The sequence below is a fragment of the Kwoniella mangroviensis genome (genome assembly GCF_000507465.2).
Source record: "Kwoniella mangroviensis CBS 8507 chromosome 1 map unlocalized Ctg01, whole genome shotgun sequence".
NCBI lineage: Eukaryota > Fungi > Basidiomycota > Tremellomycetes > Tremellales > Cryptococcaceae > Kwoniella > Kwoniella mangrovensis.
Window position 1 is genome coordinate 9,369,359 of NW_027062533.1, and position 20,718 is coordinate 9,390,076.

Genomic DNA, 20,718 nt, shown 5'->3' on the forward strand with positions numbered 1-20,718 from the left:
CTGCTGGTATCACGTAAACAAGAGCTGATAATCGATGATCGTCCAAAAGTAATGTTCTCAAATATCCTACCGCGTCATTTGGCGTCATCTTCTGACCAACTAGGCTGTTTGTTCCTGTTTACTCTACTGAATTGATCTGTATAAGCTTGCATCTGGATCGATGTCCAAGACAATATGACGAAATGGTAACTTATCACAATTGAGATGGAGACTGGTATCAGAACACGAATAACGTATATATCTACCTGTACTCATCCATTCCACCTCGTTGTTCTTTCTTTCTTTCTCTCTCCTCATTAACACTCAATCATTCAAACAAAGAACACATTCACAATGTCAACTGAACCTGGACACTCCAACTCTGAAACCCACACCAAACTTGATGGATCTCCTGATCGAAGATTCAAAGAAGTGAGTCGAATCTATCCCATAGTTCTTGCCATCTCTGATTTGATTTATATGCTGATTTGCGACGATCATCTAGCACGGCGGTGGATCACACGGTGCTCAAGGTCAAGGATACGAAGAGGATGGCGATGGAACTTCAAGGCTAGTCACCGAAGGTACCGGTGAAGATACCGGTGTTTACAAGTGAGTTCTTTCTGACTTCTCACTGGAGAGATACACCTCTACGATACATTATGCTAACGATCATCCATGCATCAGGCCAAGTGAACATGGCGGTCAAAAGGAAGACGGTTCTTCCGATGCACGTGAGTCATCTACCTCTTCACATAGAATATCAAGCACAAAGGCTGATATTGCTTTCGCACATAGGAGTGAGCTCCGAACATGGTTTCGGCGGTGATAGAGAGAGAGCCTCTGCAGAAGGGCAAAAGGGCGGTTCGGCAAGTTATGATAATGGCGGTTTGACCCATTAAGTTCATTGTCGCAGTATCATCAGAAATGTAATATGTAAACAAAGAGATGTATGTTCGTGAGAAGTCCACACTATCTAGTAAATCGGTTTCCTTGTCTAGCATCTGTCGTTGTTTCGCAATGATCAGCCCTGCCAATTTCCAACAATCAATTTGTAAGATGTAGTGCCCTTCTCACAGGTATCGCTTCACCACATCATTATCGATGATCTCTTGACATGAAATGGATAACATCACTAATGTCAAGTCATATTAACATACAACAAATGACCATGTATGGTACTCATAATGCTTGACTGTCTTTGCGTTCTACTTGAAAGAGTACTGTGCTTTCTCTTTTCCTGAGCAGCCTGACTGAACTCGAGGTTCAGGCGAATGGTAACCGGTCTCGTGTTCACTAGTAATGGCGTCCAACGGGTGCTCCAGCCGGTCGACCATATCGACTAATAATCCACCAAGCGTGAATAACACCTAGCCGAGCGCATCACGAATCAGCTTCAACTCCACGTAGAATGAGTGTCGAGGGCCCAAAAATATATGCCACCGAATTGTGGCGTTTTAAGTAGTCAGAGACATCGCTTCGCCCCTCGCCTTTCCCTCCTCCTCCTCCGTCTTCGCACTGACTTCAGGCAGAAAGATCGTCTCACCAGGTATCCAGCCCAAGATCCAGAGCAAGCAGTTGATCAGTACGTCAGCACTGCAACCTCTCTTGAAGAAGCTGAAGCAAGTTCAGAGTCAGCTAGAGGCTCAAGAAGAATGGGGAAAGATTGGCGGAGCGGCTAAGGAAGAAATGACGAGTGGATGTAGAGGGCTGAAACTCACACTGCCACGGGTGGAAGGAATATCGCGAGGAAGTAGAGGAACACATCGCCGGTGGCTGAACACGTAGAGCAGTGAGTATATACCCAGCTCAAAGTAAGAGACGGAAGGGCAGGAGAGAGAAGGGGAGAAGGGAGAAGGGAGAAGGGAGAAGAAGGGAGAAGTTTTTGAAGCCGGTGATATCAAATGAGAACTTACAAGAAGGTGGTCCAGCCATATTGATCGACGTCTATCTTGTATGAGGTGTTGTGAGAGTAATCTAGTTTAGAGCCGTATGTAGATGTCGAGTTGGACGTGAACGTGATATCAAATTGACAATGAGACACGAAGAACCGAGTCAATGAGTACTCGGGTGTTTTATACTTGAATCTTTGTTTGATCTTATCAGTGAGAACATACAGCATGACGTCATCTCGGTCACCGCACCGACCGAGCTACAACAGCTAACTTGGACCTCCTCTGGTCATAGAAAAGCTGTGAACTGTGAGCGAATGACTGTCCATCGATGCAGTGCGAGACGGATATGCTATGCAAGGGATCGTCGACTCCATAGATGGCAGACAAACCTCCGAGGTATAATCGACCGACCTAACCATACAGATACGTTGCCTACATTCAGATTCGCATTTGCGATAAACCTCATATGAGTAACATACCCTATAGATAGACACCTATGTATCTGTCAAGTCTAAAATTTAAGAAAATGAATACTTTACATAGTGAGTGCGAAAAAGGGGTATCATCGAAGAACGACGAGAACGGGTATATGTCATTTGGAAGAAAGAACAAGAGATCCAAAAGAGCAAGTTTAAAGGAAAAGAGGAAGACGAAGAAGAACGAAAACTGATTTTATACCTGCGTCGTATCAAGCTCATATCTCGGTTTAGGTCTTTATATACAACATCCACTAATTTCTCATCTTTGGATCTAATCTCTATCAACAAACACCTGAGGTGCATTGTCTACCATCCACTGTACGCTCAGTGCTTTTCCTGCCATATCGCCGAATTCCCTATTGGGATCAGCCGATCTCATCAATGTGGCTACGCCCAAAACCATCATATTAGCTTTCCATCGAAGCTTATCTCTCTCATTCATTGATCGATACGTAGATAATCAACTCACGTCCAAAGACCACACCGAGATTCTGAGAAGTCATGAGATTGACACTCGATTGAGCCGTCACTCTGTTGAGATGCAACATCAACGTTTTCAAGGTGCTGTAATGTTCTTTGGGGAGTTCTTTCAACAGCGCACAAAGAGCTGAATGTTTGTTATTGGCATCTCGGATACCTACAACATCGCAAAGCATCATCAGCTCGTGAATCTCTTGAATCGATCCACCCTCTTGGGAGAGTGGGGAACAGGTTGTTTTGGTCAAGGAAGGCTAACTCACTAGCGGCAGCGACGAAACTCTCATGTAAAGCATGAGTCAATAGAGGATTAGGTAAACTTCTGAAATAAGTTTTCAAGACCGAAGTGACACTAGAAATATCATTGAACGTTTCAAGATCGGTCAAATCGAAAGCATCGTAATCTCCTCTTTCGAATAATTGAGTGATCTGTTTCGATTGAGATGAACCTCCCGTCTTTCGATAGATCCCTTCGTACTCCATGCCTGCAAGGCGGAAAATACACTTAGTAAAGCGGCAAGGTCGAGTGACGATCCATCCATGATCAGGTATAACGACTCACCAACTGCTTCAACAGCACTGATACATTTGGTCACGATACCAGGTATAGGGGTTTTATCCGCTCCGACCTGTTCAACGAGATCACGACCGAACATTGAGGGGGCTAGAAGCAAGAAATATCAGCATAGTCACATGTGACATTTGTTCCTTTTCCCATACTCACGTAAAGGTCCATCCAAATTCTCAACCGTACCATTTCTACTACCTGTACAGCTCCGTGGTAATTTCTCGGCACATTTCGAATGACAGACTATACCGCAAGCTAGACACAGTTGAATACGCAGGATTAGCCAATGATACTTGCCACAATAACACGAACCCAATACTGTATCTTCACCAAGACGTTACTCACAAGAACATTTAACCTCCTGCAATCCCCACATTTTCTCCTGACATAATTCGCATCTCGTCAACCTCATCGTGGAATGTTGATTAAAATTATGATCTCTCAGACCAAACTCCGTCGAAGGTCTCTGTAAACCATTCCCACCTGCTCCTCCTCCATTGGCACCTCCGTGGACACCATTCGCTAAGGCTAGTCCAGACATGTTTACGCCCAAACCGGGATTACGGAGGTTGAGGTTTGAGGTGGGTAAATTGAGTGGTTTAGATATCGATGCTGACACAGAAGAAGAATCAGGTCCTTTGGAAGACTTATACCATTTAAATCTTCTAGCAGGAGCAGCTTCGATAGGTTCCGGTTTAGTCACTTTGACCACTCTAGCCGTCTCTTCAGGTACTTCCTGTAATGTAGCGGAAGTAGCCAAGGAAGATAAAGATGGTGATCCAGATGGATGAGTCCGACCATTCACAGAAGATTTATTAAATATCGTGGTAGGTTGCCTAATTCTAGATAAGTGATCTTGTACAGATTCAGCTTGTCTAGATAGCGAAGCGTTCAATTCGGCTAATTCTTCGTTCTTCGCTGCTAATGCTGCCGATTCCTCTAAGAAGGATTCTTTCGTTTCTCGTAATTCAGCAATTTCACGTTGAAGCGCCTCTCTCTGAGCAGTAAGCGGTTCGAGTTCTTCTCGATATTGCTCTTTGATCGTATCAAGGCGGTTGGTCAATGATCGACTGAGGGACGAAGCTCCGTCATCATTGGATGATTCGACACTGAGATCAGAGCAGATAACAGTGATTCAGCATCGTTACTTGAACCATGAGGCTATAGATAGACTCACCTTCCCCTTCTTGCACTCAGCTCCTCCACCTCAGCAAGCGTCATATCCCTTTGCGCTCTCAACCGTGATATATCCCTCTCGAGTCCCGTTAAGCTATTCGCAAGATCGTTACTTCTCCTTCTCATATTCTCCGCTCTTCTTTCATCTCCTGAGATGACGCTCAGTCGAGCAGTTTGCGAATGTACTTGAGCACGTAGTCTCGAGACTTCAGCTTCGAGTTCTCTACGATGGGCCAGCTCTTTATCGTACTCTTCTCCTGCTATAGTCAAACCTTCAGAATATTGTTGACTTGTGCGCTGCAAAGGTAGTTAGTTCAATAATTAGCTATCTCTCCAAGTTTACACTTTCCAATCAACGTGATCACATCAAGGAAACACATGTCAAGGGAGATCTCTAACCCACCTTAGCACCAGTATATTTATTCTTCAAGCCCGTTATCGTGTCCCTTAATTCCTCTATCTCCTGAATCACACCCGACAGCACCGTCAGGTCCACTTCGATCTTATCTTCCTCTCGATGTTTCGCACCAGCTACCAATTCCACTAGCGTAGCGAACGATCCGTCGCCCGTCCCATATCTGGAATTGATCGATAGCGTACTATCAGCTGAAGGCTGTCTAATCCGTAGCATTTGCGGTGTCTGCACTTGGTCGTTGGGTGATAATCTCGATCTCGAAGGCGACCGGGAGATGATAGCGTCCAGCGATCCAGAAGTCGTCGCAGTACCAGTCCCAGCAAGTTGAGATTGTTGGTCCGCAGCAGAAGATAACATGTCCATATGTGGGGACCTAGCAAGAGAAGGCGAGTTCCCTCCTTCGTTGATCGACAATGGCGAGGAAGGTCCACTACCCCCTTCTTCCGCTTTAACGGTCACGACAGATTCTCCGGATTTATTATTGTTGGTTATCGTATCTGTCTTAGGCGATTGATCGATGTTATTGAGGATCACCGCGAAATCAGGATCGGATAATGAGAATGACATCGGAGGCAAGTTCGGTGCGTTTAATCGAGGTGTCGATAGTGCTCCTTCGGAAAGTTGGTTGCTTGACGGTTGTTTAGATGGCAGCCCAGATGAAGCAGTATTGTCTATGCTTGACTTCCTAGAAGCTGAAGATTCCTCATCTTCAATTGTCGCTAATGGCCTGGATCTACTGGTACCAAGTTGATCAGGTAGAGAACTTGTTCTAGGTGGTGGTCCAGATACGTTCTGGTCCGGTGTTGACCTCCCACCCCCTCCAGCAGACAACTGTCGCTCTTTGAATGGGAACATGTCGTTTCCGGGAGATGGTGAAGGTGTCGTGGGTGATCGTAGAGGTTGTAATCCCTGCGCTTGCTGTTGCTGTTGCTGTTGCTGCTCGGCTTGCAAGTCTGTAAAAGACGCTCGCAACGGCGAAGGCGGCAAAGGTGACATTCTGGGTTCAGCGTTGAATGTTGAGTTGTGAGCATCCATATTGAACGTCATTGCGGGGTTGATAGATCGTCTCCTATCAGCTTTACTAGTCGGAACGTTCAATCCTACTGGTCCTACTCCCAAACCAACGTTTTGAGGTTGTTGTCTGGCCGAGGGTCCTGCCACAGGTACATTTACAGGAGAAGAGGTGTTGAGCGATCTTGAAGACCCTAAAGATGGGCTGGGTACATGTCCAGGATGAGCACGACCTTGAGGACTATGTTCAGAGTCCATAGATCTGCTATGTGGCACGCCACGAGCAGGATCAGATGGCGAAGCGGGTAATGGAGTATCCTCAGCTTCGATGATTCTTCGATCGGCGGGTGAAGTCGATCGCTGAATTGGTCTATCTACACTCAAATCTCTCTGTTTCTCCCTTTCTCTCTCGCGTGAGGACTCTCGTTCAGAAGCATCTTCAAATGCTTCTCCGGCGTTAGGTGTGCCAATACCATTAGAGGGCGTATCGAACTTACCAGAGTTGAAGGAATTCGGAGTAGCGGATGGAGAAGCGAGAGGAGAGTTTGCAGTTTGAGCAAGAGACATTGAAGATGGTATACCTGGTGTGGAATGAAGGAAATTACCGCTTGGTTGCGCAATGGGTGAAGTCATCCCGTAATCATCATCCTTCTTCTTTTCTTTGTCCTTTTCACTACCATCTATACCCTTTTCTCGCCTCTCTTGCTCCCTCGCCTCTTTCTTAGCTTGCTTCTGTCGCTTGTGTTCAGCATGGCGTCGACTTCGCGCCACCCGCTCGTTATGACATGCCTAGAGATGATCGTCAATACAATGATCTCCGCGATGACCAAGAGTGCAGTAGCTTACCATGCAATATATACCCTGACTGGTCTTGGCAAATACCAGTTCTTCTATACGTCTCTTACACGTTCGACAAGTGAAGCAATGAGCATGATAAGATTCATCACCCGTCATAATAGCCTCTTCAGTGATGGCTTGCTTGCACACGAAGCACTGAAAGAAGGGATGCATTGTCAGCGTTGTCCACCAAATAAAGATTGTCTGTATGCAGAGAGCTGATTCACCTGATATGAGCAATTGCCACAGACTGGACTACCATCTGATAGCAATAGCAGATTCGTATCCGCTGACACTTTGTTCTTGCATTTTGCACACTTGAAGCAATCTACATGCCATAATGATGATCTGGGAAGAATCCAACATTGTAAGCTATACGAAATTCAATTTTCAAGATGCGAAGACGATAGAAGAATTAATGATAATTGAAGATAGGATGAGACATTACTCACCCAAAAGCAACTACTACCCCGCCACTCTCCTGATCAATGACCTCATGACAACCCCCGCATTTCGCATCAAGATCACCTAAATTCGGCAGACTATCTCCCGTCCTCGTCGTTGCATGTTCACCACCGCCATTTTTCAGATTAGTCGGATCGTGGTAAGTGGATCCATTGATAGTTGGTGTAGGGATGTTGGAAGGGGATGACACCCTTGGCGATAGAACTGCAGGGGCTGAAGTGGACGCTGAGGGTTTTTGAGAGTCTATCGAGGGCGAATGTGGATTAGGGTGGGGTATGGGGAATGCTACGGACGATGGCGAATGGGAATGCGAATTGGTGGAGGATGATGCGGTGGGAGCATCGAGTGTTAGAGATGATGACATGATTATGATCTTTCTATATTCTAGAATGTCTGATGGATGATGAATTCAAAGCGTTGAGACATTTATCTATGGAGATAGGTCATTTGATATGGATATTGATGTTGGTGTATATCGTAGGAGGTGCGTGTGAATGTGAATGAAATGAAACAATGATCTTTGTCCAAAGGTAAGGCGATGCTGTAAGCTGAAGGTGAGTGAGGGGTTCCTTTACCTTTCTCTCTATAGGATGACAATCACAACGACCAACAAGTTGATATGGAAATCAACAAAGTGAGAGAGCCAAAACAAGCGATGTTCCAGTCCAAGCGTGAGTGGATTGATGTCGATGGAAGACGTCGTGTCGCGTGGTCTATGATCTATAGTATACTGCTGGTCTCCCCAAACAATCTTCTATGTCGCTGTTCTAATCCATCGATCTGATCGTGAGCTTCCATCCGGTGACCGATGGAGATCAGACAAGTTGTCGACGCGTTGATCCCCAACTCCACAATCTGACTGCAGATGTGGACGTTGTTTTTGTTGATACTGTGGTCCAACTTCGCAGTCAGATGGAGAGTGTATGGTGTATGGTGTATGGTGTGGATGGTATGTGCGCGTACCAGTGCCAGTCGAGTGCCCAAGCTCAGATTCGAGATCAGCTGATTTCCGTGGACTGTGTATCCGTATTCAGATGGCTCTTCAAGGCAGTCGGTATGATCAGGTCACTGTGCGTGCTTTTCGGTCTTGTCTATGTCGTACCAGGATAGACAAGGAGAGGAGTGATAAACTAGACTTATTCCGTTCCAATTGAAATTGACGAAATAGCAAAGCCGATGATCCGTTTTGATTTTGTTTCACCACGAGTAACCTCTTGGCTCGAGTCCGCCGTGAATATCCGTTTTCTTCGAAAGTTGTGGTGTAACGTGTATGCTATTCGGAATTGCAATGACAACAACAACAACAACAAAAGATCTCTCTATGTCTATCTGTATCTGTCCATGTATGCTGCTGATATGGTAGTGGATGTGCCAAAAGGGATGGTGATGCTAAATTATTGCCTAATAGCTTAATTCACCCTGGCCTCTGGGGTGGTCGAAATCGTCGCGTCGGTACGAAAAGAAAAGAAAAGAACAATAAGATACTGTATAGACGCGTGACATTAGGTGAGGGGGATGATTAACTATCCACAGTGGTCTATGGTTTGCAGTTCACCAAATTTCTCCCCCACTTCTCCATCTTTAAATTTCATTCTTGCTGGTTCTTCTTCTCTTCTCTTCTCATCTTATAAATCAAGAAACAGTATACTCGCTATACAGTATGTGAGTCGATCTTCCGCTAATTCCACAACCCTTCGTTTCACTCGTCCCACAGTATATATAAAGATGAACAAGTTATCTTCAACCCACCTACGTGGAAAGTAATGCTTTCACAAAGAGGTATACAAAATAATAATCACACTGAAAATTCTGAATATACACTGTTGTTCTCTCTCCTCGTCTTCATAGACCTTGCATCTTCTGGGTCATAAACTAAAACAAGGGAATGATGCTGACGATGGCTGTTCTTGATTTTACAACAGATTTTCGCAATTACACTTTCATATCGTATATATCATATGTCATTTTATGCAACACTGAACGTCCTTATAACACAAATACAACCTATCAATTACACTACCCATACAGATCATACGATTAAATCTTTCGTTGCACCCGGACTGATCTTGTCCACTTCCCCTATCATCTCCTGGTAAAACGCTTTAGCAGCTTTTATACCGTTACCGGACGATAACCAGCTACTCTCAGAGTACGATGGACCGCATTCAGCCCAGTACTAGAGACATGAATATCAGATATCAGCATACACTCCAATCTCTCTTATACTAATCCAATTCCGAAAGATCTCTCTTTCTAGTTCCCTGACCACACATTTTGCTATTCATCCCACACATGGAGATGTTACTCACATCATAGCTTTGATCCGCCTGAGCTACAGCGGAACTAACATTCCTCGCTCCTTTCTCAGCACTTCTCGCATTGAGCAACATGAATGGTGCTCCGAATATGTAAAAAGCAAGATTAAAGTTGAAATCCCTGCCTAGGTTCGTGATCGCTAATCCTGGACTGACTGTTATGATATTGATATCAGGAAGTGAGGGAATGAGGGATCGGGTGATCATTTGGAGGAGTAACTATAAATGGTCACCATTATCATGAGAACCAATGATATTTCCTCCTCTTCTTCACCTACTGCAGTTACAATCGTGGCTGGTTTTGGTTTTGGCTCACCTTTGATATCCCGTAAATCTGTTTATTGTTATACCAATCTCCATCCTTCTCGTTAAACGCCCCGACGATCGATTTGTTGTCCTTCAAAGAACTCTCAATAAGCTTGACATCGGCAGAAGCGTGTAATCCCGATCCTAGGAATAGGATCTTAGGTGTAGGTGATTCTCGTAAGAATGGTAAGAGGATCAAGGAAAGTAAGAGAGGTGATAGTACATTGATTTGAAACCTACGTATGGTATGGTATATTATCATATCACTATTAGCATTCAAAACTTCTGCAACTCACGAGAGCAGCAATCAGAGAGGTATCTATCATGATACATGTATAGTAGATGACTTACGTTTTTTCGTACTTGTCTTTGGTGAAATCTGGTGGTTTGTTGGCATTTCCCGGATTCGCTCTACATGTATGTATTCTATCGGTCAGCTATGCTATACCCTCGTTCATGATTGACTGATGAGACACTCACCCAGTGTTATTGATGAGTACATCGATTTTTTCCACTCCTCTCTTTCTGAGCTCATCAGGTAATACCTTGATGGTATTCAAATCACATAAATCCAGAAATACTATCTCCGCTTTTAGATCCGGATGAAGAGATTGTAATTCCCCTAAGATCTTTTCCGTCGCTTCGATTGATCTCACACATAAGATTAATTTTGATGGTGAAGCTTGAACCAAATGTTTCAACGATTCTAGTCCTATACCTGTTGATTCACACTCTTTTTCAAATCAGTTTGATTGTTCCATCGTGATCATGTCATGCCCATTCGACTCGCCTGAATTTGCACCTGTCATCAATACTACTTTACCCTTTAGGTAGTCTCCCTTGGGTGCTGGGGGAAGTACGGTCCATTGTCTTCCCAAGAATGTCCAGATGGTCATGATGGATCAGTAAGGCTGTCGAATATGCTATTAAATCTGATGTTGGGGTCACTGGCTGATTATTGCTGTTATACTCTTGCTTGGTCGATTGGAATTCTTGATTAGGGGACAGCGTTGCCGAGGTGAGCAGTACAGAATAGTACAGTACGAACACTCGGAGTTGCTAAGATTGTTATACTTCATTTGGGGTCTATCTATCATTGGATACTACTACCTCAGTCATGTTGTCATTCGAGATTGCCGAGCCGAGGTGGAGGTCGTCCCGAAAGTTGTAAGGTACTAACTAACCCACTAATCACTTAACCAGATGGCTCTCACTGTGTCTGATCGAGTATCTACACGTATAGACAAACAGCCGCAGAGCAGACTCCTCGGCTTACTATCTTGCCCTCAAACAGAACTATATGATGTCCTCGATCCGGATCTCGAAAAGCGTTGGACGGTTCAACCGACTTGTCCATACTCGTACAAGACAATTCGCTTCATCTTCAAGATCGACTAGCTCCCTGCCTACCGTTCCATTATGGATCAACGGAGAATCTCTCGCTTCCTCCTCAGCAGGTGAAGCTGTAAACAAACATCCAAAGACGGGTAGAGAAACTTGTCAGACTGTAGTAGCTGGAGAGGAGGAAGTGTGAGTTTGTCTACCTGCCCATCATTGTTTAGAACGTGAAACACCGAGATCACCTCACTATATACTCTGACCGCTAAGTTGAGATCAGGAACGATGCTATTATCTCTTCCAGAACTGCATTCGGTGAATGGAGGGACGTTACTGGCTGGGAGAGGAAAGGGATCTTACAGAATGTAAGTTCAACCTTTCCACTCCTTGCGAGGCGACTTTTGTGGGGAATGACCAGCTAATCTCAATGGTATGGTATGATACATTTAGGTTGGGAATTTGATCAAGGATCGTACAAAGGATCTGGAAGAAGCACTACGTGCCGATAGTACTTTCTCGGATCTGGTAGTGAAGAAAAATCAGGAATCTGCTTTACATCTTTTGGACGGTGCTTCTCATACGTGAGTCTCAGCTGTTCACTGAAATATGTCAGAACATCTATTCTGATTCTTCTGATATTTTCGGTTGGTTATACAGAGCAATCTCATTCGAGGTGAATATCAAGGAACTCAATCTCATAACCCGCTTGACGAGTGATCCACTCGCCAGAAGCTGACGATCTCGGTATAATTCGCATATAAATCAGGGCACGATACCTCAAACTGTTGATGGGAGCTTCTCAATGGTCCTTCGACAACCTTATGGTCCTGTATTGAGTATACCTGCATTCAATTATCCTCTGACATTGGCTTTGAGGAGTATAGGTGGGTTGCTACTTCGACTCGGTAAATTCATCCGGCTGATCGTGGATCACTCAAACAGCGTACCCTCTCGCATGTGGAAATACTGTCCTGCTAAGAGGTAAGTATAAACCACCTACACACTTTGGCCTATCTTTGCAGATGATCGTCAACGAACGCAGATGAAGATGATCGAAGCTGATCGTCAATCAATAGCATCACCTCTCTTACCTCAATTCTTCCAGCTTCTCGGTCCCTTATTCCAAGATGCAGGTTTACCCAAAGGCGCTCTACAGATCTTGAATTTCTCCGAGAGAGATGTGGCGGAGAGGATAGAGCAGATCATCGCTCATAGGGATGTAAGGGTGAGCTATTCCTAGTACTCCAAACACGAGAATCGTAGCTAATTCATACATCATTTTTCTATGTCAAAAAGATGGTCAATTTCACTGGGTCGGTTAGATTGGGTAAGATCCTAGCTGCGAAATGTGGACAGTATCTAAAGTGAGTCATGGCATGTACATCGAAGATCGACCTAAATCTGAGGAACGTACTGAATATGAGGGTGTATTGGTAGACCATCAGTAATGGAATTAGGTGGTAAATCAGTAGCTATAGTTTTACCTAGTGCAGATCTGGAATTAGCCGCCAACAATGTGAGCAATCTCTCAAAATCTTCACCTCATCTGCTTTGCGATGGATCATTTGAGCTGATGTCGTATCGTTTCATGGTAGATCCTCTTCGGAGCATTCTTCAACTCTGGACAAGTTTGCATGTCCACCGAACAAGTATTGGTACATTCGGAAATTGCTAATGAGTTCGAAAAGGTGTTGAAGGAAGTTGCGGAACAAGCTAAATGGGGTGAACAGGGTATGGAGATGGTCAGACCTGGTTCAGGTGATGGCGCGAGGGATTTATATGATGATGCGATAAAGGAGGTGAGTGGTACAATCTTCCAATTCTTGTGTAAAACCTAAACAGAACGCAAAACTCAGTCTTACGTTGATTATGCTAATAATTCTTTGTTCTTCACACTAGGGCGCCAAGGTATTATATTCTCCTTCGGACACCTCTTCTTCTACATCATCAACCTCGTTTCCTCCTACTATCTTTTCATCTCTCCCTACCTCCTCTAAATTATACATCGAAGAATCATTCTCCCCACTTCTCTCCCTACATCGGTTATCCAGCACAGAGGACATAATCCAACATGCCAATTCGCATTCTACCGGTCTCACTTCTTCAATATTCACGAACGATTATCGGGAAGCGCTAGACATGGCTAAAGAACTTGAGACTGGAGCTGTACATGTAAATGGAATGACGATACATGATCAACATAACCTGCCACATGGAGGATGGAAAGATAGTGGTTATGGAAGATTTAATAGTAAAGGCGCGATTGAAAGTTTTACGCAGACGAAGAATGTTAGATTCGTGAAAGGGGGTAAACTCCCTTTGGGATTGATTTATCAGGGATTATAAGACGGTGAATCAGATGGCTATGAGTAGATTTTTGCTGGGCACTGAGTTGAGATTACAATAGTGGACATGTGCGATGGATTGGAACATAGGAAAGGACCGGGACTTTGATTTGATATCTGAGGTCTGACATGTGACAGAAGATCGACAGAGTGCTTAGTCTGGTAAATGGTAGATACCGTAGTTTCAGAATCACAGAGAGTTAGTTTCTCCGCGGTCTTATGGGATGTTATACAAGTCATTCCAGGTGTTCTTCTGAGCGTGATACTCGTACAGATTCCATAGAGTAATTTCGGCGATTCTTTTGATACAACTGCAGCCTTGACGACCATCATCAACCACCGTTGTCGTCGGTTCCGAGGCGAGTCGGGTGGCTTATGTTGTGTGAAATGTATCCAAGCTTCTATCAGGAACGATGGGAATAGCCATTGATCTCCTGCCGATCGGTGTTCGATTTCGGATATCACATAATATATACAGAACCGTTTCATTCTCCTCCCAGGTACGATGGAAAGGAATAAGGTTCGCGATGAAATGCACGAGCCACCACCGAATGGTAGGTACATACATACTGTAAAAGCGCCGTGGACATAGCCGAGTCTTACCTGAATTCAACTTCACTTGCTGATCGCTCGATATCCCTCGGATTCATCGGTCAGCCCAGGTCATCCAGTCCTACACCAATGGTACTAAAAAAGGAGCCATATCGCTAGTAGGATGAGATACTACCCCACCCAGCAGAAAGTCAAGCTGCGACTCATTGCAGTGCAGTACACAGCCAGCCATGGTCCGCATTGACCCGTAACTTAATCATTCAACAAACATGGATACCGTATCCTCTGCCTACCCTTGAAAGGGTGATTGAGGCACCATCATCATCATTTCGGAATAAAATCCTTCACCTGTCAATCACGGAAAGGACTCGATAGTCAAGCTCACAGCTATAGAAAGGAGATGATGTCCAAACTTGCAGACTGTACCTGCTTTCAGCCGGTCCGGTCGTCTCGTCGACCTGGTTAAGGTACAGCGCCTGATTGATTGATTGATTGATTGATTGATTGATTGATTGATTGGCATCTGATGTGCTTGGATTGGGACCTGGGCTTCTTCCTCCTGTCGGCAGTGATACAGCAGGAGGAAAAAAGATGACACGGATGATACGGAATATTCTTTCATTCTCCTTCGATGCGACGCCTCTCCCATAGATGGGAAAAAGCTGGGAAAGCATGTATATAAGTAGCTTGAAGATTATTTCTTTCCTTCCTTCTGCAACAACGAGGCAAACAACAAATATCTATCCTATCATTACTGCATGGAGCACTTTCAACTAACTTCATCACTGTCTTAACAATTATTCATACCTTACAATCACAAGTCCCAACACGACGGACTACAGTAAACCCCGACACGATGAGTAATCTCACTGCTGCAGAAGCTTTGGAGATAGCTGCCAAGGAATCGGTGGATTATAATCATAATTTGAATTTGGGTACATTTATCATAGCGTGAGTACTGTACAGTGGTTCCTTCCTACTTTCGCTTTCTTCAGCATCTTGATATTACTAAGGAGCTGATCAATATGTCGTTGTGGTAAATTGATAGATCGGGAACAGATATGTTATTATGCGGTATGATGATCGTCCAATTAATCAATTACTGGACTTGGTCAAAAGGTGATAGGATGTTTAACAAATCTATCGTTGTGAGTATTAGGTTACCAACATCGTACTACACAACACACCACATCAATCATCTGCTTAAGACATTTAATTTTGGCGTGATACCTGTTGTATTGTACAGATAATCACAAGTTTATCAAGCTTCTTAGCTACCATATTTATAATTGTCCTAATGTTCAAATTATTCGTATATCATTTTGGTACTTATGCTCCTTTTGCGTCTTTGAACCGTAAGTTCATCTCTACCCTTGATCGACTAACGACTTACACTGACACTATCGTTATCTTATCTTACTTTCCAGTCCTTGTATATATGAGTATAATCGATATCATTCCCTCGGTCGCCACTCAAGTTTGTTTCACTGAAAGGGCATACAAACTGTGTAACCGATCGAAACTTCTGGTTGGAGCAATCACCATCTGCCTGTAAGTTTAAGCTCAGCTCTGCTCTTCTCTACACAAAACCTTCACTTTATGCAATGACCAAAGCCATATTGATTCACTGTCGATGGATTCAACAGGCTAGTATCGATCGTCGGGGCAGTCGGTATGCCACCTATCAGAGCAGCAGTACAATCAGGTAAAGTCGATGTAAGTCCTTTCTGAAGAGGCACGTGGATTTTACCTAGCTGATCAGATGATATGATGTTGTGATGATATACTATATAGGCTGAACAAAAGAAAGTATTCATGTATATGTGGTTATGTGGTTCCCTCTCTGCTGACCTGATGATCACTACGAGCATCATGTGGAGTTTGATGAAAAGTAAGACGGGATGGAAGGACACTGATGATACGATTAGTCGATTGATCAGGTAGGTTGGATCTCATATTCAAGTTGTCACTGTCACTGCACCTTCTCGGATCCTCAGAGTGAAGCTGTTGCTGACCCCTATGAGGACAGGGTCATGGTGGAAACTCAATTACCACCTACATTATTGTAAGTGATTTCGTCACCCACGGTGAAAGTACCGTATATGTAGTATGTACAATTACTGATGTTGATGTTGTATAGAGTAATCTTCTTTTTCATCGTTACATTTGGGTTTCCCCTTCTATATCTTGACATCTTTGCTTTGTAAGTGGAATTTTCCTATTCGCCAGACGGGTTATGAGGTATTAATGAACAAAATTGTTTTGATTCTTAGATGGGTACAATCGAAGTTCTACACCTGCGGTCTACTAGCTTCGCTCAACAGTCGATATTCCCTTAGACGAACTACGAAGAATGATTCTTCCAATCATGGAAGAGTGAGTGACAATACTTCCACATAAAAATTAATATAGCTCATAGAGGTTGATATAAATTTCGATGTGTGATAGACCAACAAGACTGGACCTGTCGTACATGTGCTCACGGAAACATATGTTCAAGTAAGTACCAAGTACTGACCTCGGTGTACACACAGTACACCTCACTGTCTTTACCATACCTATGCTAATTTGTGTTCGATCTATTTCGCATAGAATGGCGTTCCAGCTGTCTCTTCCACTATCAACCACAATTCCAATCAATCTCACCGACCAACCTACACCCATACGCCTCATCGAATGGTACGTAAAGATCCCCTAGACCTAGATATCGATGATGATTCCATCGAACTGGAGGACAAAACACCTCAAAATTCCAATCCTCATGAGAATGAGGTACACGAAAGTCATAAATTAGATTATATCGATAATGCCAGTAAGACGGGCTTGACTGATAATATCGTTTATAGTGGTAAACGAGAATAAGCATGATATCTTAACTTGACATTCGATTGGAAGATATCTTGACTTGACATTCGATTGGAATTTGGTTTCTTGGAAAATAGACGAAAAATAAACACGTAACAAAAACATATTATTTTTTTACCTCGATTTGGATAGTTGGTAATTTGGTTCATACACATAAAACACATACATGTGTATCCGTTAATTTGCACATGCACAATCATGAGATGATCTCATCGATGTTCTCTGCAGATCACTATATTCGTTTATCTACAAGTACAGCGTCGGCTTTAAACGATAAATCCACGTTGATCAACTGAATTTTCGGGAATAGGTGATTTCTCATTGATATCAAGTTGATCATTAGAGGTATTTAACGATTCCCTATTTGTAATAATAAGCGACAAACGTGTGAATTAGTATATTGAATCGAAACGAAAGCCGATGTTTTCTTGAATGAGAGAATACTCACCAAGTAGGTGGAGAGTCTTCGTTGGGAGGTAAAGCAGCTGAGTCGGGTGGATTATGGAAATCAGAGTGACTACAATCACAGGGAAAAGTCATTCAATTAGCTCATACCCAAGCTCAAGGAAGGATTCTTATGAGAGATAAGGTATAAAATGCCAAGAAGCGATTTCTGTGTTGATTTAAACTAACCCTTTGATAGTTCAACTGGGTCTAGGTTTGAATCTGCCCCAAACCATCCTAACGAGGTAGGATGATAGACAGAGAAGGAATGAGAAAAGGTTCATGAATATCGCTGGGCTATTATATCATCAATTGACAAGTCAGCTCTTGCATAATGAAACATCGAGTGACATTCCCTCGGACTTGGACTTGACGATTGACAAGTGGCAAGTGAAGAGACGAGTGACGAATACACTATGAACTTACCCTGGTTTGACCGATAATGAATTATTATATTTATCATCAACTAAAACATCGCTTGAAACCGATTGCATTCGAGTCAACATTCCAATATCCAATGACCACTATGATGTGCGGATGCGAACATTCTTGTCAGTTCGTTCAATCAGGAAGATAAGTAAGAATGTGGGATGGACGGGATTTGATTATTCGTTTATAAGAGAAATAACTCACAGCAATCAGAACAAAGACAGTACTGAATCCAGCACCGTTGAAAGCCCATTTGGTCCAATCATATGCGTGTCTCTCTTTGTTTGTCCATGAGCCGGACGAAGCCAGGGTCCAACAAAGTGTCAACCAGACTGATAAGGTTGCTACATGACATATAACAGACAGACCAAGGTCAATCAGTCGGAATTCGTGAACTCAGTGAGTCTGAACCTCAAGAAAAAAGGTGGAATTGAAGTTCGATGGAATTTGGAGTACGGTGTGATATGAGAGATTGAGGATAGTCAACTCACCTAAAATATGCATCACCCCACTCCCAATTAGATAATCTATATCGATATTCTTACTTATACTTTTTAACGATTTGAGAGGGTCCGGTAAAGTATTCAAAGTAGCCCATAGATCTAGGTTAAATCCTTTGTCGGCAGAACATTGATTTCTACCATACCAAGATATTAGAGTAAGTACTTCTATCGGTCACACGCGATGTTGTCGATGTGAATAGACTCAGACTCACTCGATACCATCAAATCCACTGATACACCAACCCCACGTGCCTACCTTGACCGTCCCACCACCATCCACTTTAACATTCGCAATACTCAATCCATCGATGATCGGAGTAGACAACGACGAAAGTAAGATTAACACAAATGCAGCGAAAATGGGAAAAATCAGGTATGTAGCTTGATTGTTTTTATCATCCTCCGAAGACCAAAATCCACCTTTGGGCTCTTTCGTGGCGTTGCCGTCCGTGTTGAGATTGGTGGAAGAAGGAAGGTTGTTGTGTGTGAATCGAGCTGGGTTGGTATCGATCACTACGACTGGTCCTAGAGTCTTCTTCATGTTTAGTGATAGTAAAGATAAAGGCTGTATTGTTAGTTGCAATGAGATGACTATTACTGAGAAGGAAGGTTGTTATTGCTGTTATGCACAATCACTAGGATCGTTCGTGTATTGTTGATTTGATTAGTTCAGGATCACCTTTTGTCACTTCGAGTCGACTTTAATAGACAAATTAGTCTAGGAGAAATCCCTACGACACATCTCTGCTAGAGAAGACTCCACCAAATATATCCAACTTGTTGTCTACTCTTTTCAAAACGCTCTTTCGACCATCCTTTGTCGGTTCCAGTGAAGACGGATCGACATCCTTTTTGGGCATGACTAAGGATCAGACGAATAAGAGGGGAGATGGGGGCCACGTTGCAGCTATGTCAAGGAGGTGGAAGGTCAATGGAAGACATTGAGCTGCGAAGTGGTAGCGTCATGATGACGTTAGCGTATGACATTCATCTGAAATTTTCCATATATCATCGAAGAAGTGGAGAATGGTTTGTAAGTTGATTCAACGAAAAAAGGAATGTGTCATATTTTCATGGGTTGCATTGTTCCTGTATATATCTATTGTAGGGATTTTACGAATGCCTGTAAAGTTAGATCAATGTCAGCAATGCATTCGAGAGTAAGCCGATACGTTGACGTGAGATTGGGGGATACTGAACTCCAACGAATCTCATTCGTACTGGAGAGGGGTACAACGAAGAACGCTCGTAAGGGAGTACGGACAAAAGGGAAAGTGGTTGGATTGTCATGCGTCACACTCACCTGCTCAAGTTTGGCAACTTCAGTTTTGAATGCTTCTACCTGTTTCCAACAATCAAGTGGTTTTTCGGGATTGGTCCTATGTCGATAGCAATTGGTAAATTAGCGACCTCGTTCACCAAGGTATCAGGCGGAGAAGAGTTGCGTTACGTTAGAATGTCAATAGACTATTGGATGCGTAGAGTCATGAGGTGCTCACTCACAAATAACATTTCTCCACTTGTTCCCTAGCTTCCCTAACCCCTTTTGAAGTATTCAATTTCTTCTCTTTCAATCTCTCAACCTTCTCTCTGATCTGTTCGATATCCTTACCCAACACCTCCGAGCTCATACCCGGTTTCTCCTTATCCAGATTCTCCTTCTCCAACGCGGCGTTGATCTTGGATAAGATCTCTGCTTCTTGAGATCTGAGGTTGGCAGACTCGGCTGCGAGTCGTCGTCGGACTATGTCATCTGCCGAGTTGGATGAAGAAGAGGATGAGTCGGAAGGGGAAGAGAGACGGGATATTAGGGATGGGGAGAACTGTAAGAAGGATCAGTACTGCACTTAAGTGCGAGGAACAGAGTAGTGGGAAGAGGGTAGCAATATGAGAGAAGAGTGGGAGAGATGAGGGGAGGGATGTGAAGAAGGAGATATGAGGGAAGGAAGAGCAGAAGACGGGAACAACACTCACTTGCACAGAAGTACCGGGTTCTGAGGGAGTTATGACCTGCTCCTGAACATTTTGGGAGGATTGTGCTGCACCCATTTTGGCAAAATGCGGGTATACAAGAATGATCTTGTGAGAGAATGAGCGAAAGAGATGTTATACTAGTCCTCGAGTGGGAAAAAGGCGAAGGGAGGTTGTTAAGGGTAAATCACCATACTAAAGTGGCAGAAGCAGACGGCTAATTCCACCAACATGGCCTCCACATACCAACCACACTGACGCTTCCTCACTGCAGTATTTCATAGCTTGCAAGTCGTATTGAATCATGTATGTCATGAGCAATCAGCGCAAACATTACATATAGACAAC

The 20,718-nt window shown here is 43.6% G+C and overlaps 8 protein-coding genes across 8 annotated transcripts; 3 read left to right on the top strand and 5 right to left on the bottom strand.

Moving 5' to 3' along the window:
• Positions 1 to 333: 333 nt before the first annotated feature.
• Positions 334 to 881, top strand: I203_103539 (uncharacterized protein; the record flags this gene model as incomplete). Its single annotated transcript, XM_019147658.1, has 4 exons — positions 334 to 411; positions 485 to 591; positions 667 to 713; positions 778 to 881. 4 exons carry the CDS (start codon positions 334 to 336, stop codon positions 879 to 881), a joined length of 336 nt encoding a protein of 111 aa, XP_019003323.1.
• A 394-nt stretch (positions 882 to 1,275) lies between these two features.
• On the bottom strand, positions 1,276 to 1,914 carry I203_103540 (uncharacterized protein; the record flags this gene model as incomplete). Its single annotated transcript, XM_019147657.2, has 4 exons — positions 1,276 to 1,349; positions 1,526 to 1,596; positions 1,701 to 1,755; positions 1,896 to 1,914. 4 exons carry the CDS (start codon positions 1,912 to 1,914, stop codon positions 1,276 to 1,278), a joined length of 219 nt encoding a protein of 72 aa, XP_019003322.2.
• A 710-nt stretch (positions 1,915 to 2,624) lies between these two features.
• On the bottom strand, positions 2,625 to 7,666 carry I203_103541 (uncharacterized protein; the record flags this gene model as incomplete). Its single annotated transcript, XM_065517337.1, has 11 exons — positions 2,625 to 2,740; positions 2,823 to 2,990; positions 3,094 to 3,315; positions 3,393 to 3,494; positions 3,555 to 3,653; positions 3,744 to 4,507; positions 4,576 to 4,871; positions 4,978 to 6,789; positions 6,847 to 6,993; positions 7,065 to 7,185; positions 7,290 to 7,666. 11 exons carry the CDS (start codon positions 7,664 to 7,666, stop codon positions 2,625 to 2,627), a joined length of 4,224 nt encoding a protein of 1,407 aa, XP_065374155.1.
• Positions 7,667 to 9,331: 1,665 nt separating this feature from the next.
• I203_103542 (uncharacterized protein) lies at positions 9,332 to 10,819 on the bottom strand (the record flags this gene model as incomplete). Its single annotated transcript, XM_065517338.1, has 6 exons — positions 9,332 to 9,478; positions 9,612 to 9,836; positions 9,934 to 10,159; positions 10,275 to 10,334; positions 10,404 to 10,641; positions 10,714 to 10,819. The coding sequence occupies 6 exons, from the start codon at positions 10,817 to 10,819 to the stop codon at positions 9,332 to 9,334; spliced, it is 1,002 nt and encodes a 333-aa protein (XP_065374156.1).
• A 407-nt stretch (positions 10,820 to 11,226) lies between these two features.
• I203_103543 (uncharacterized protein) lies at positions 11,227 to 13,607 on the top strand (the record flags this gene model as incomplete). The annotated part of the gene is made up of 11 exons (XM_019147654.1): positions 11,227 to 11,453; positions 11,542 to 11,626; positions 11,712 to 11,842; positions 11,919 to 11,934; positions 12,028 to 12,145; positions 12,204 to 12,242; positions 12,338 to 12,486; positions 12,558 to 12,625; positions 12,699 to 12,777; positions 12,857 to 13,060; positions 13,161 to 13,607. 11 exons carry the CDS (start codon positions 11,227 to 11,229, stop codon positions 13,605 to 13,607), a joined length of 1,563 nt encoding a protein of 520 aa, XP_019003319.1.
• A 1,407-nt stretch (positions 13,608 to 15,014) lies between these two features.
• On the top strand, positions 15,015 to 17,020 carry I203_103544 (uncharacterized protein; the record flags this gene model as incomplete). The annotated part of the gene is made up of 11 exons (XM_019147653.1): positions 15,015 to 15,109; positions 15,207 to 15,306; positions 15,405 to 15,513; positions 15,586 to 15,709; positions 15,805 to 15,874; positions 15,953 to 16,098; positions 16,188 to 16,223; positions 16,299 to 16,361; positions 16,432 to 16,534; positions 16,607 to 16,657; positions 16,751 to 17,020. The coding sequence occupies 11 exons, from the start codon at positions 15,015 to 15,017 to the stop codon at positions 17,018 to 17,020; spliced, it is 1,167 nt and encodes a 388-aa protein (XP_019003318.1).
• A 269-nt stretch (positions 17,021 to 17,289) lies between these two features.
• I203_103545 (uncharacterized protein) lies at positions 17,290 to 18,940 on the bottom strand (the record flags this gene model as incomplete). The annotated part of the gene is made up of 9 exons (XM_065517339.1): positions 17,290 to 17,315; positions 17,378 to 17,383; positions 17,472 to 17,540; positions 17,657 to 17,677; positions 17,727 to 17,764; positions 17,894 to 17,991; positions 18,101 to 18,240; positions 18,388 to 18,533; positions 18,612 to 18,940. 9 exons carry the CDS (start codon positions 18,938 to 18,940, stop codon positions 17,290 to 17,292), a joined length of 873 nt encoding a protein of 290 aa, XP_065374157.1.
• Positions 18,941 to 19,498: 558 nt separating this feature from the next.
• I203_103546 (uncharacterized protein) lies at positions 19,499 to 20,448 on the bottom strand (the record flags this gene model as incomplete). The annotated part of the gene is made up of 4 exons (XM_019147651.1): positions 19,499 to 19,522; positions 19,703 to 19,778; positions 19,903 to 20,222; positions 20,374 to 20,448. 4 exons carry the CDS (start codon positions 20,446 to 20,448, stop codon positions 19,499 to 19,501), a joined length of 495 nt encoding a protein of 164 aa, XP_019003316.1.
• Positions 20,449 to 20,718: the final 270 nt, after the last annotated feature.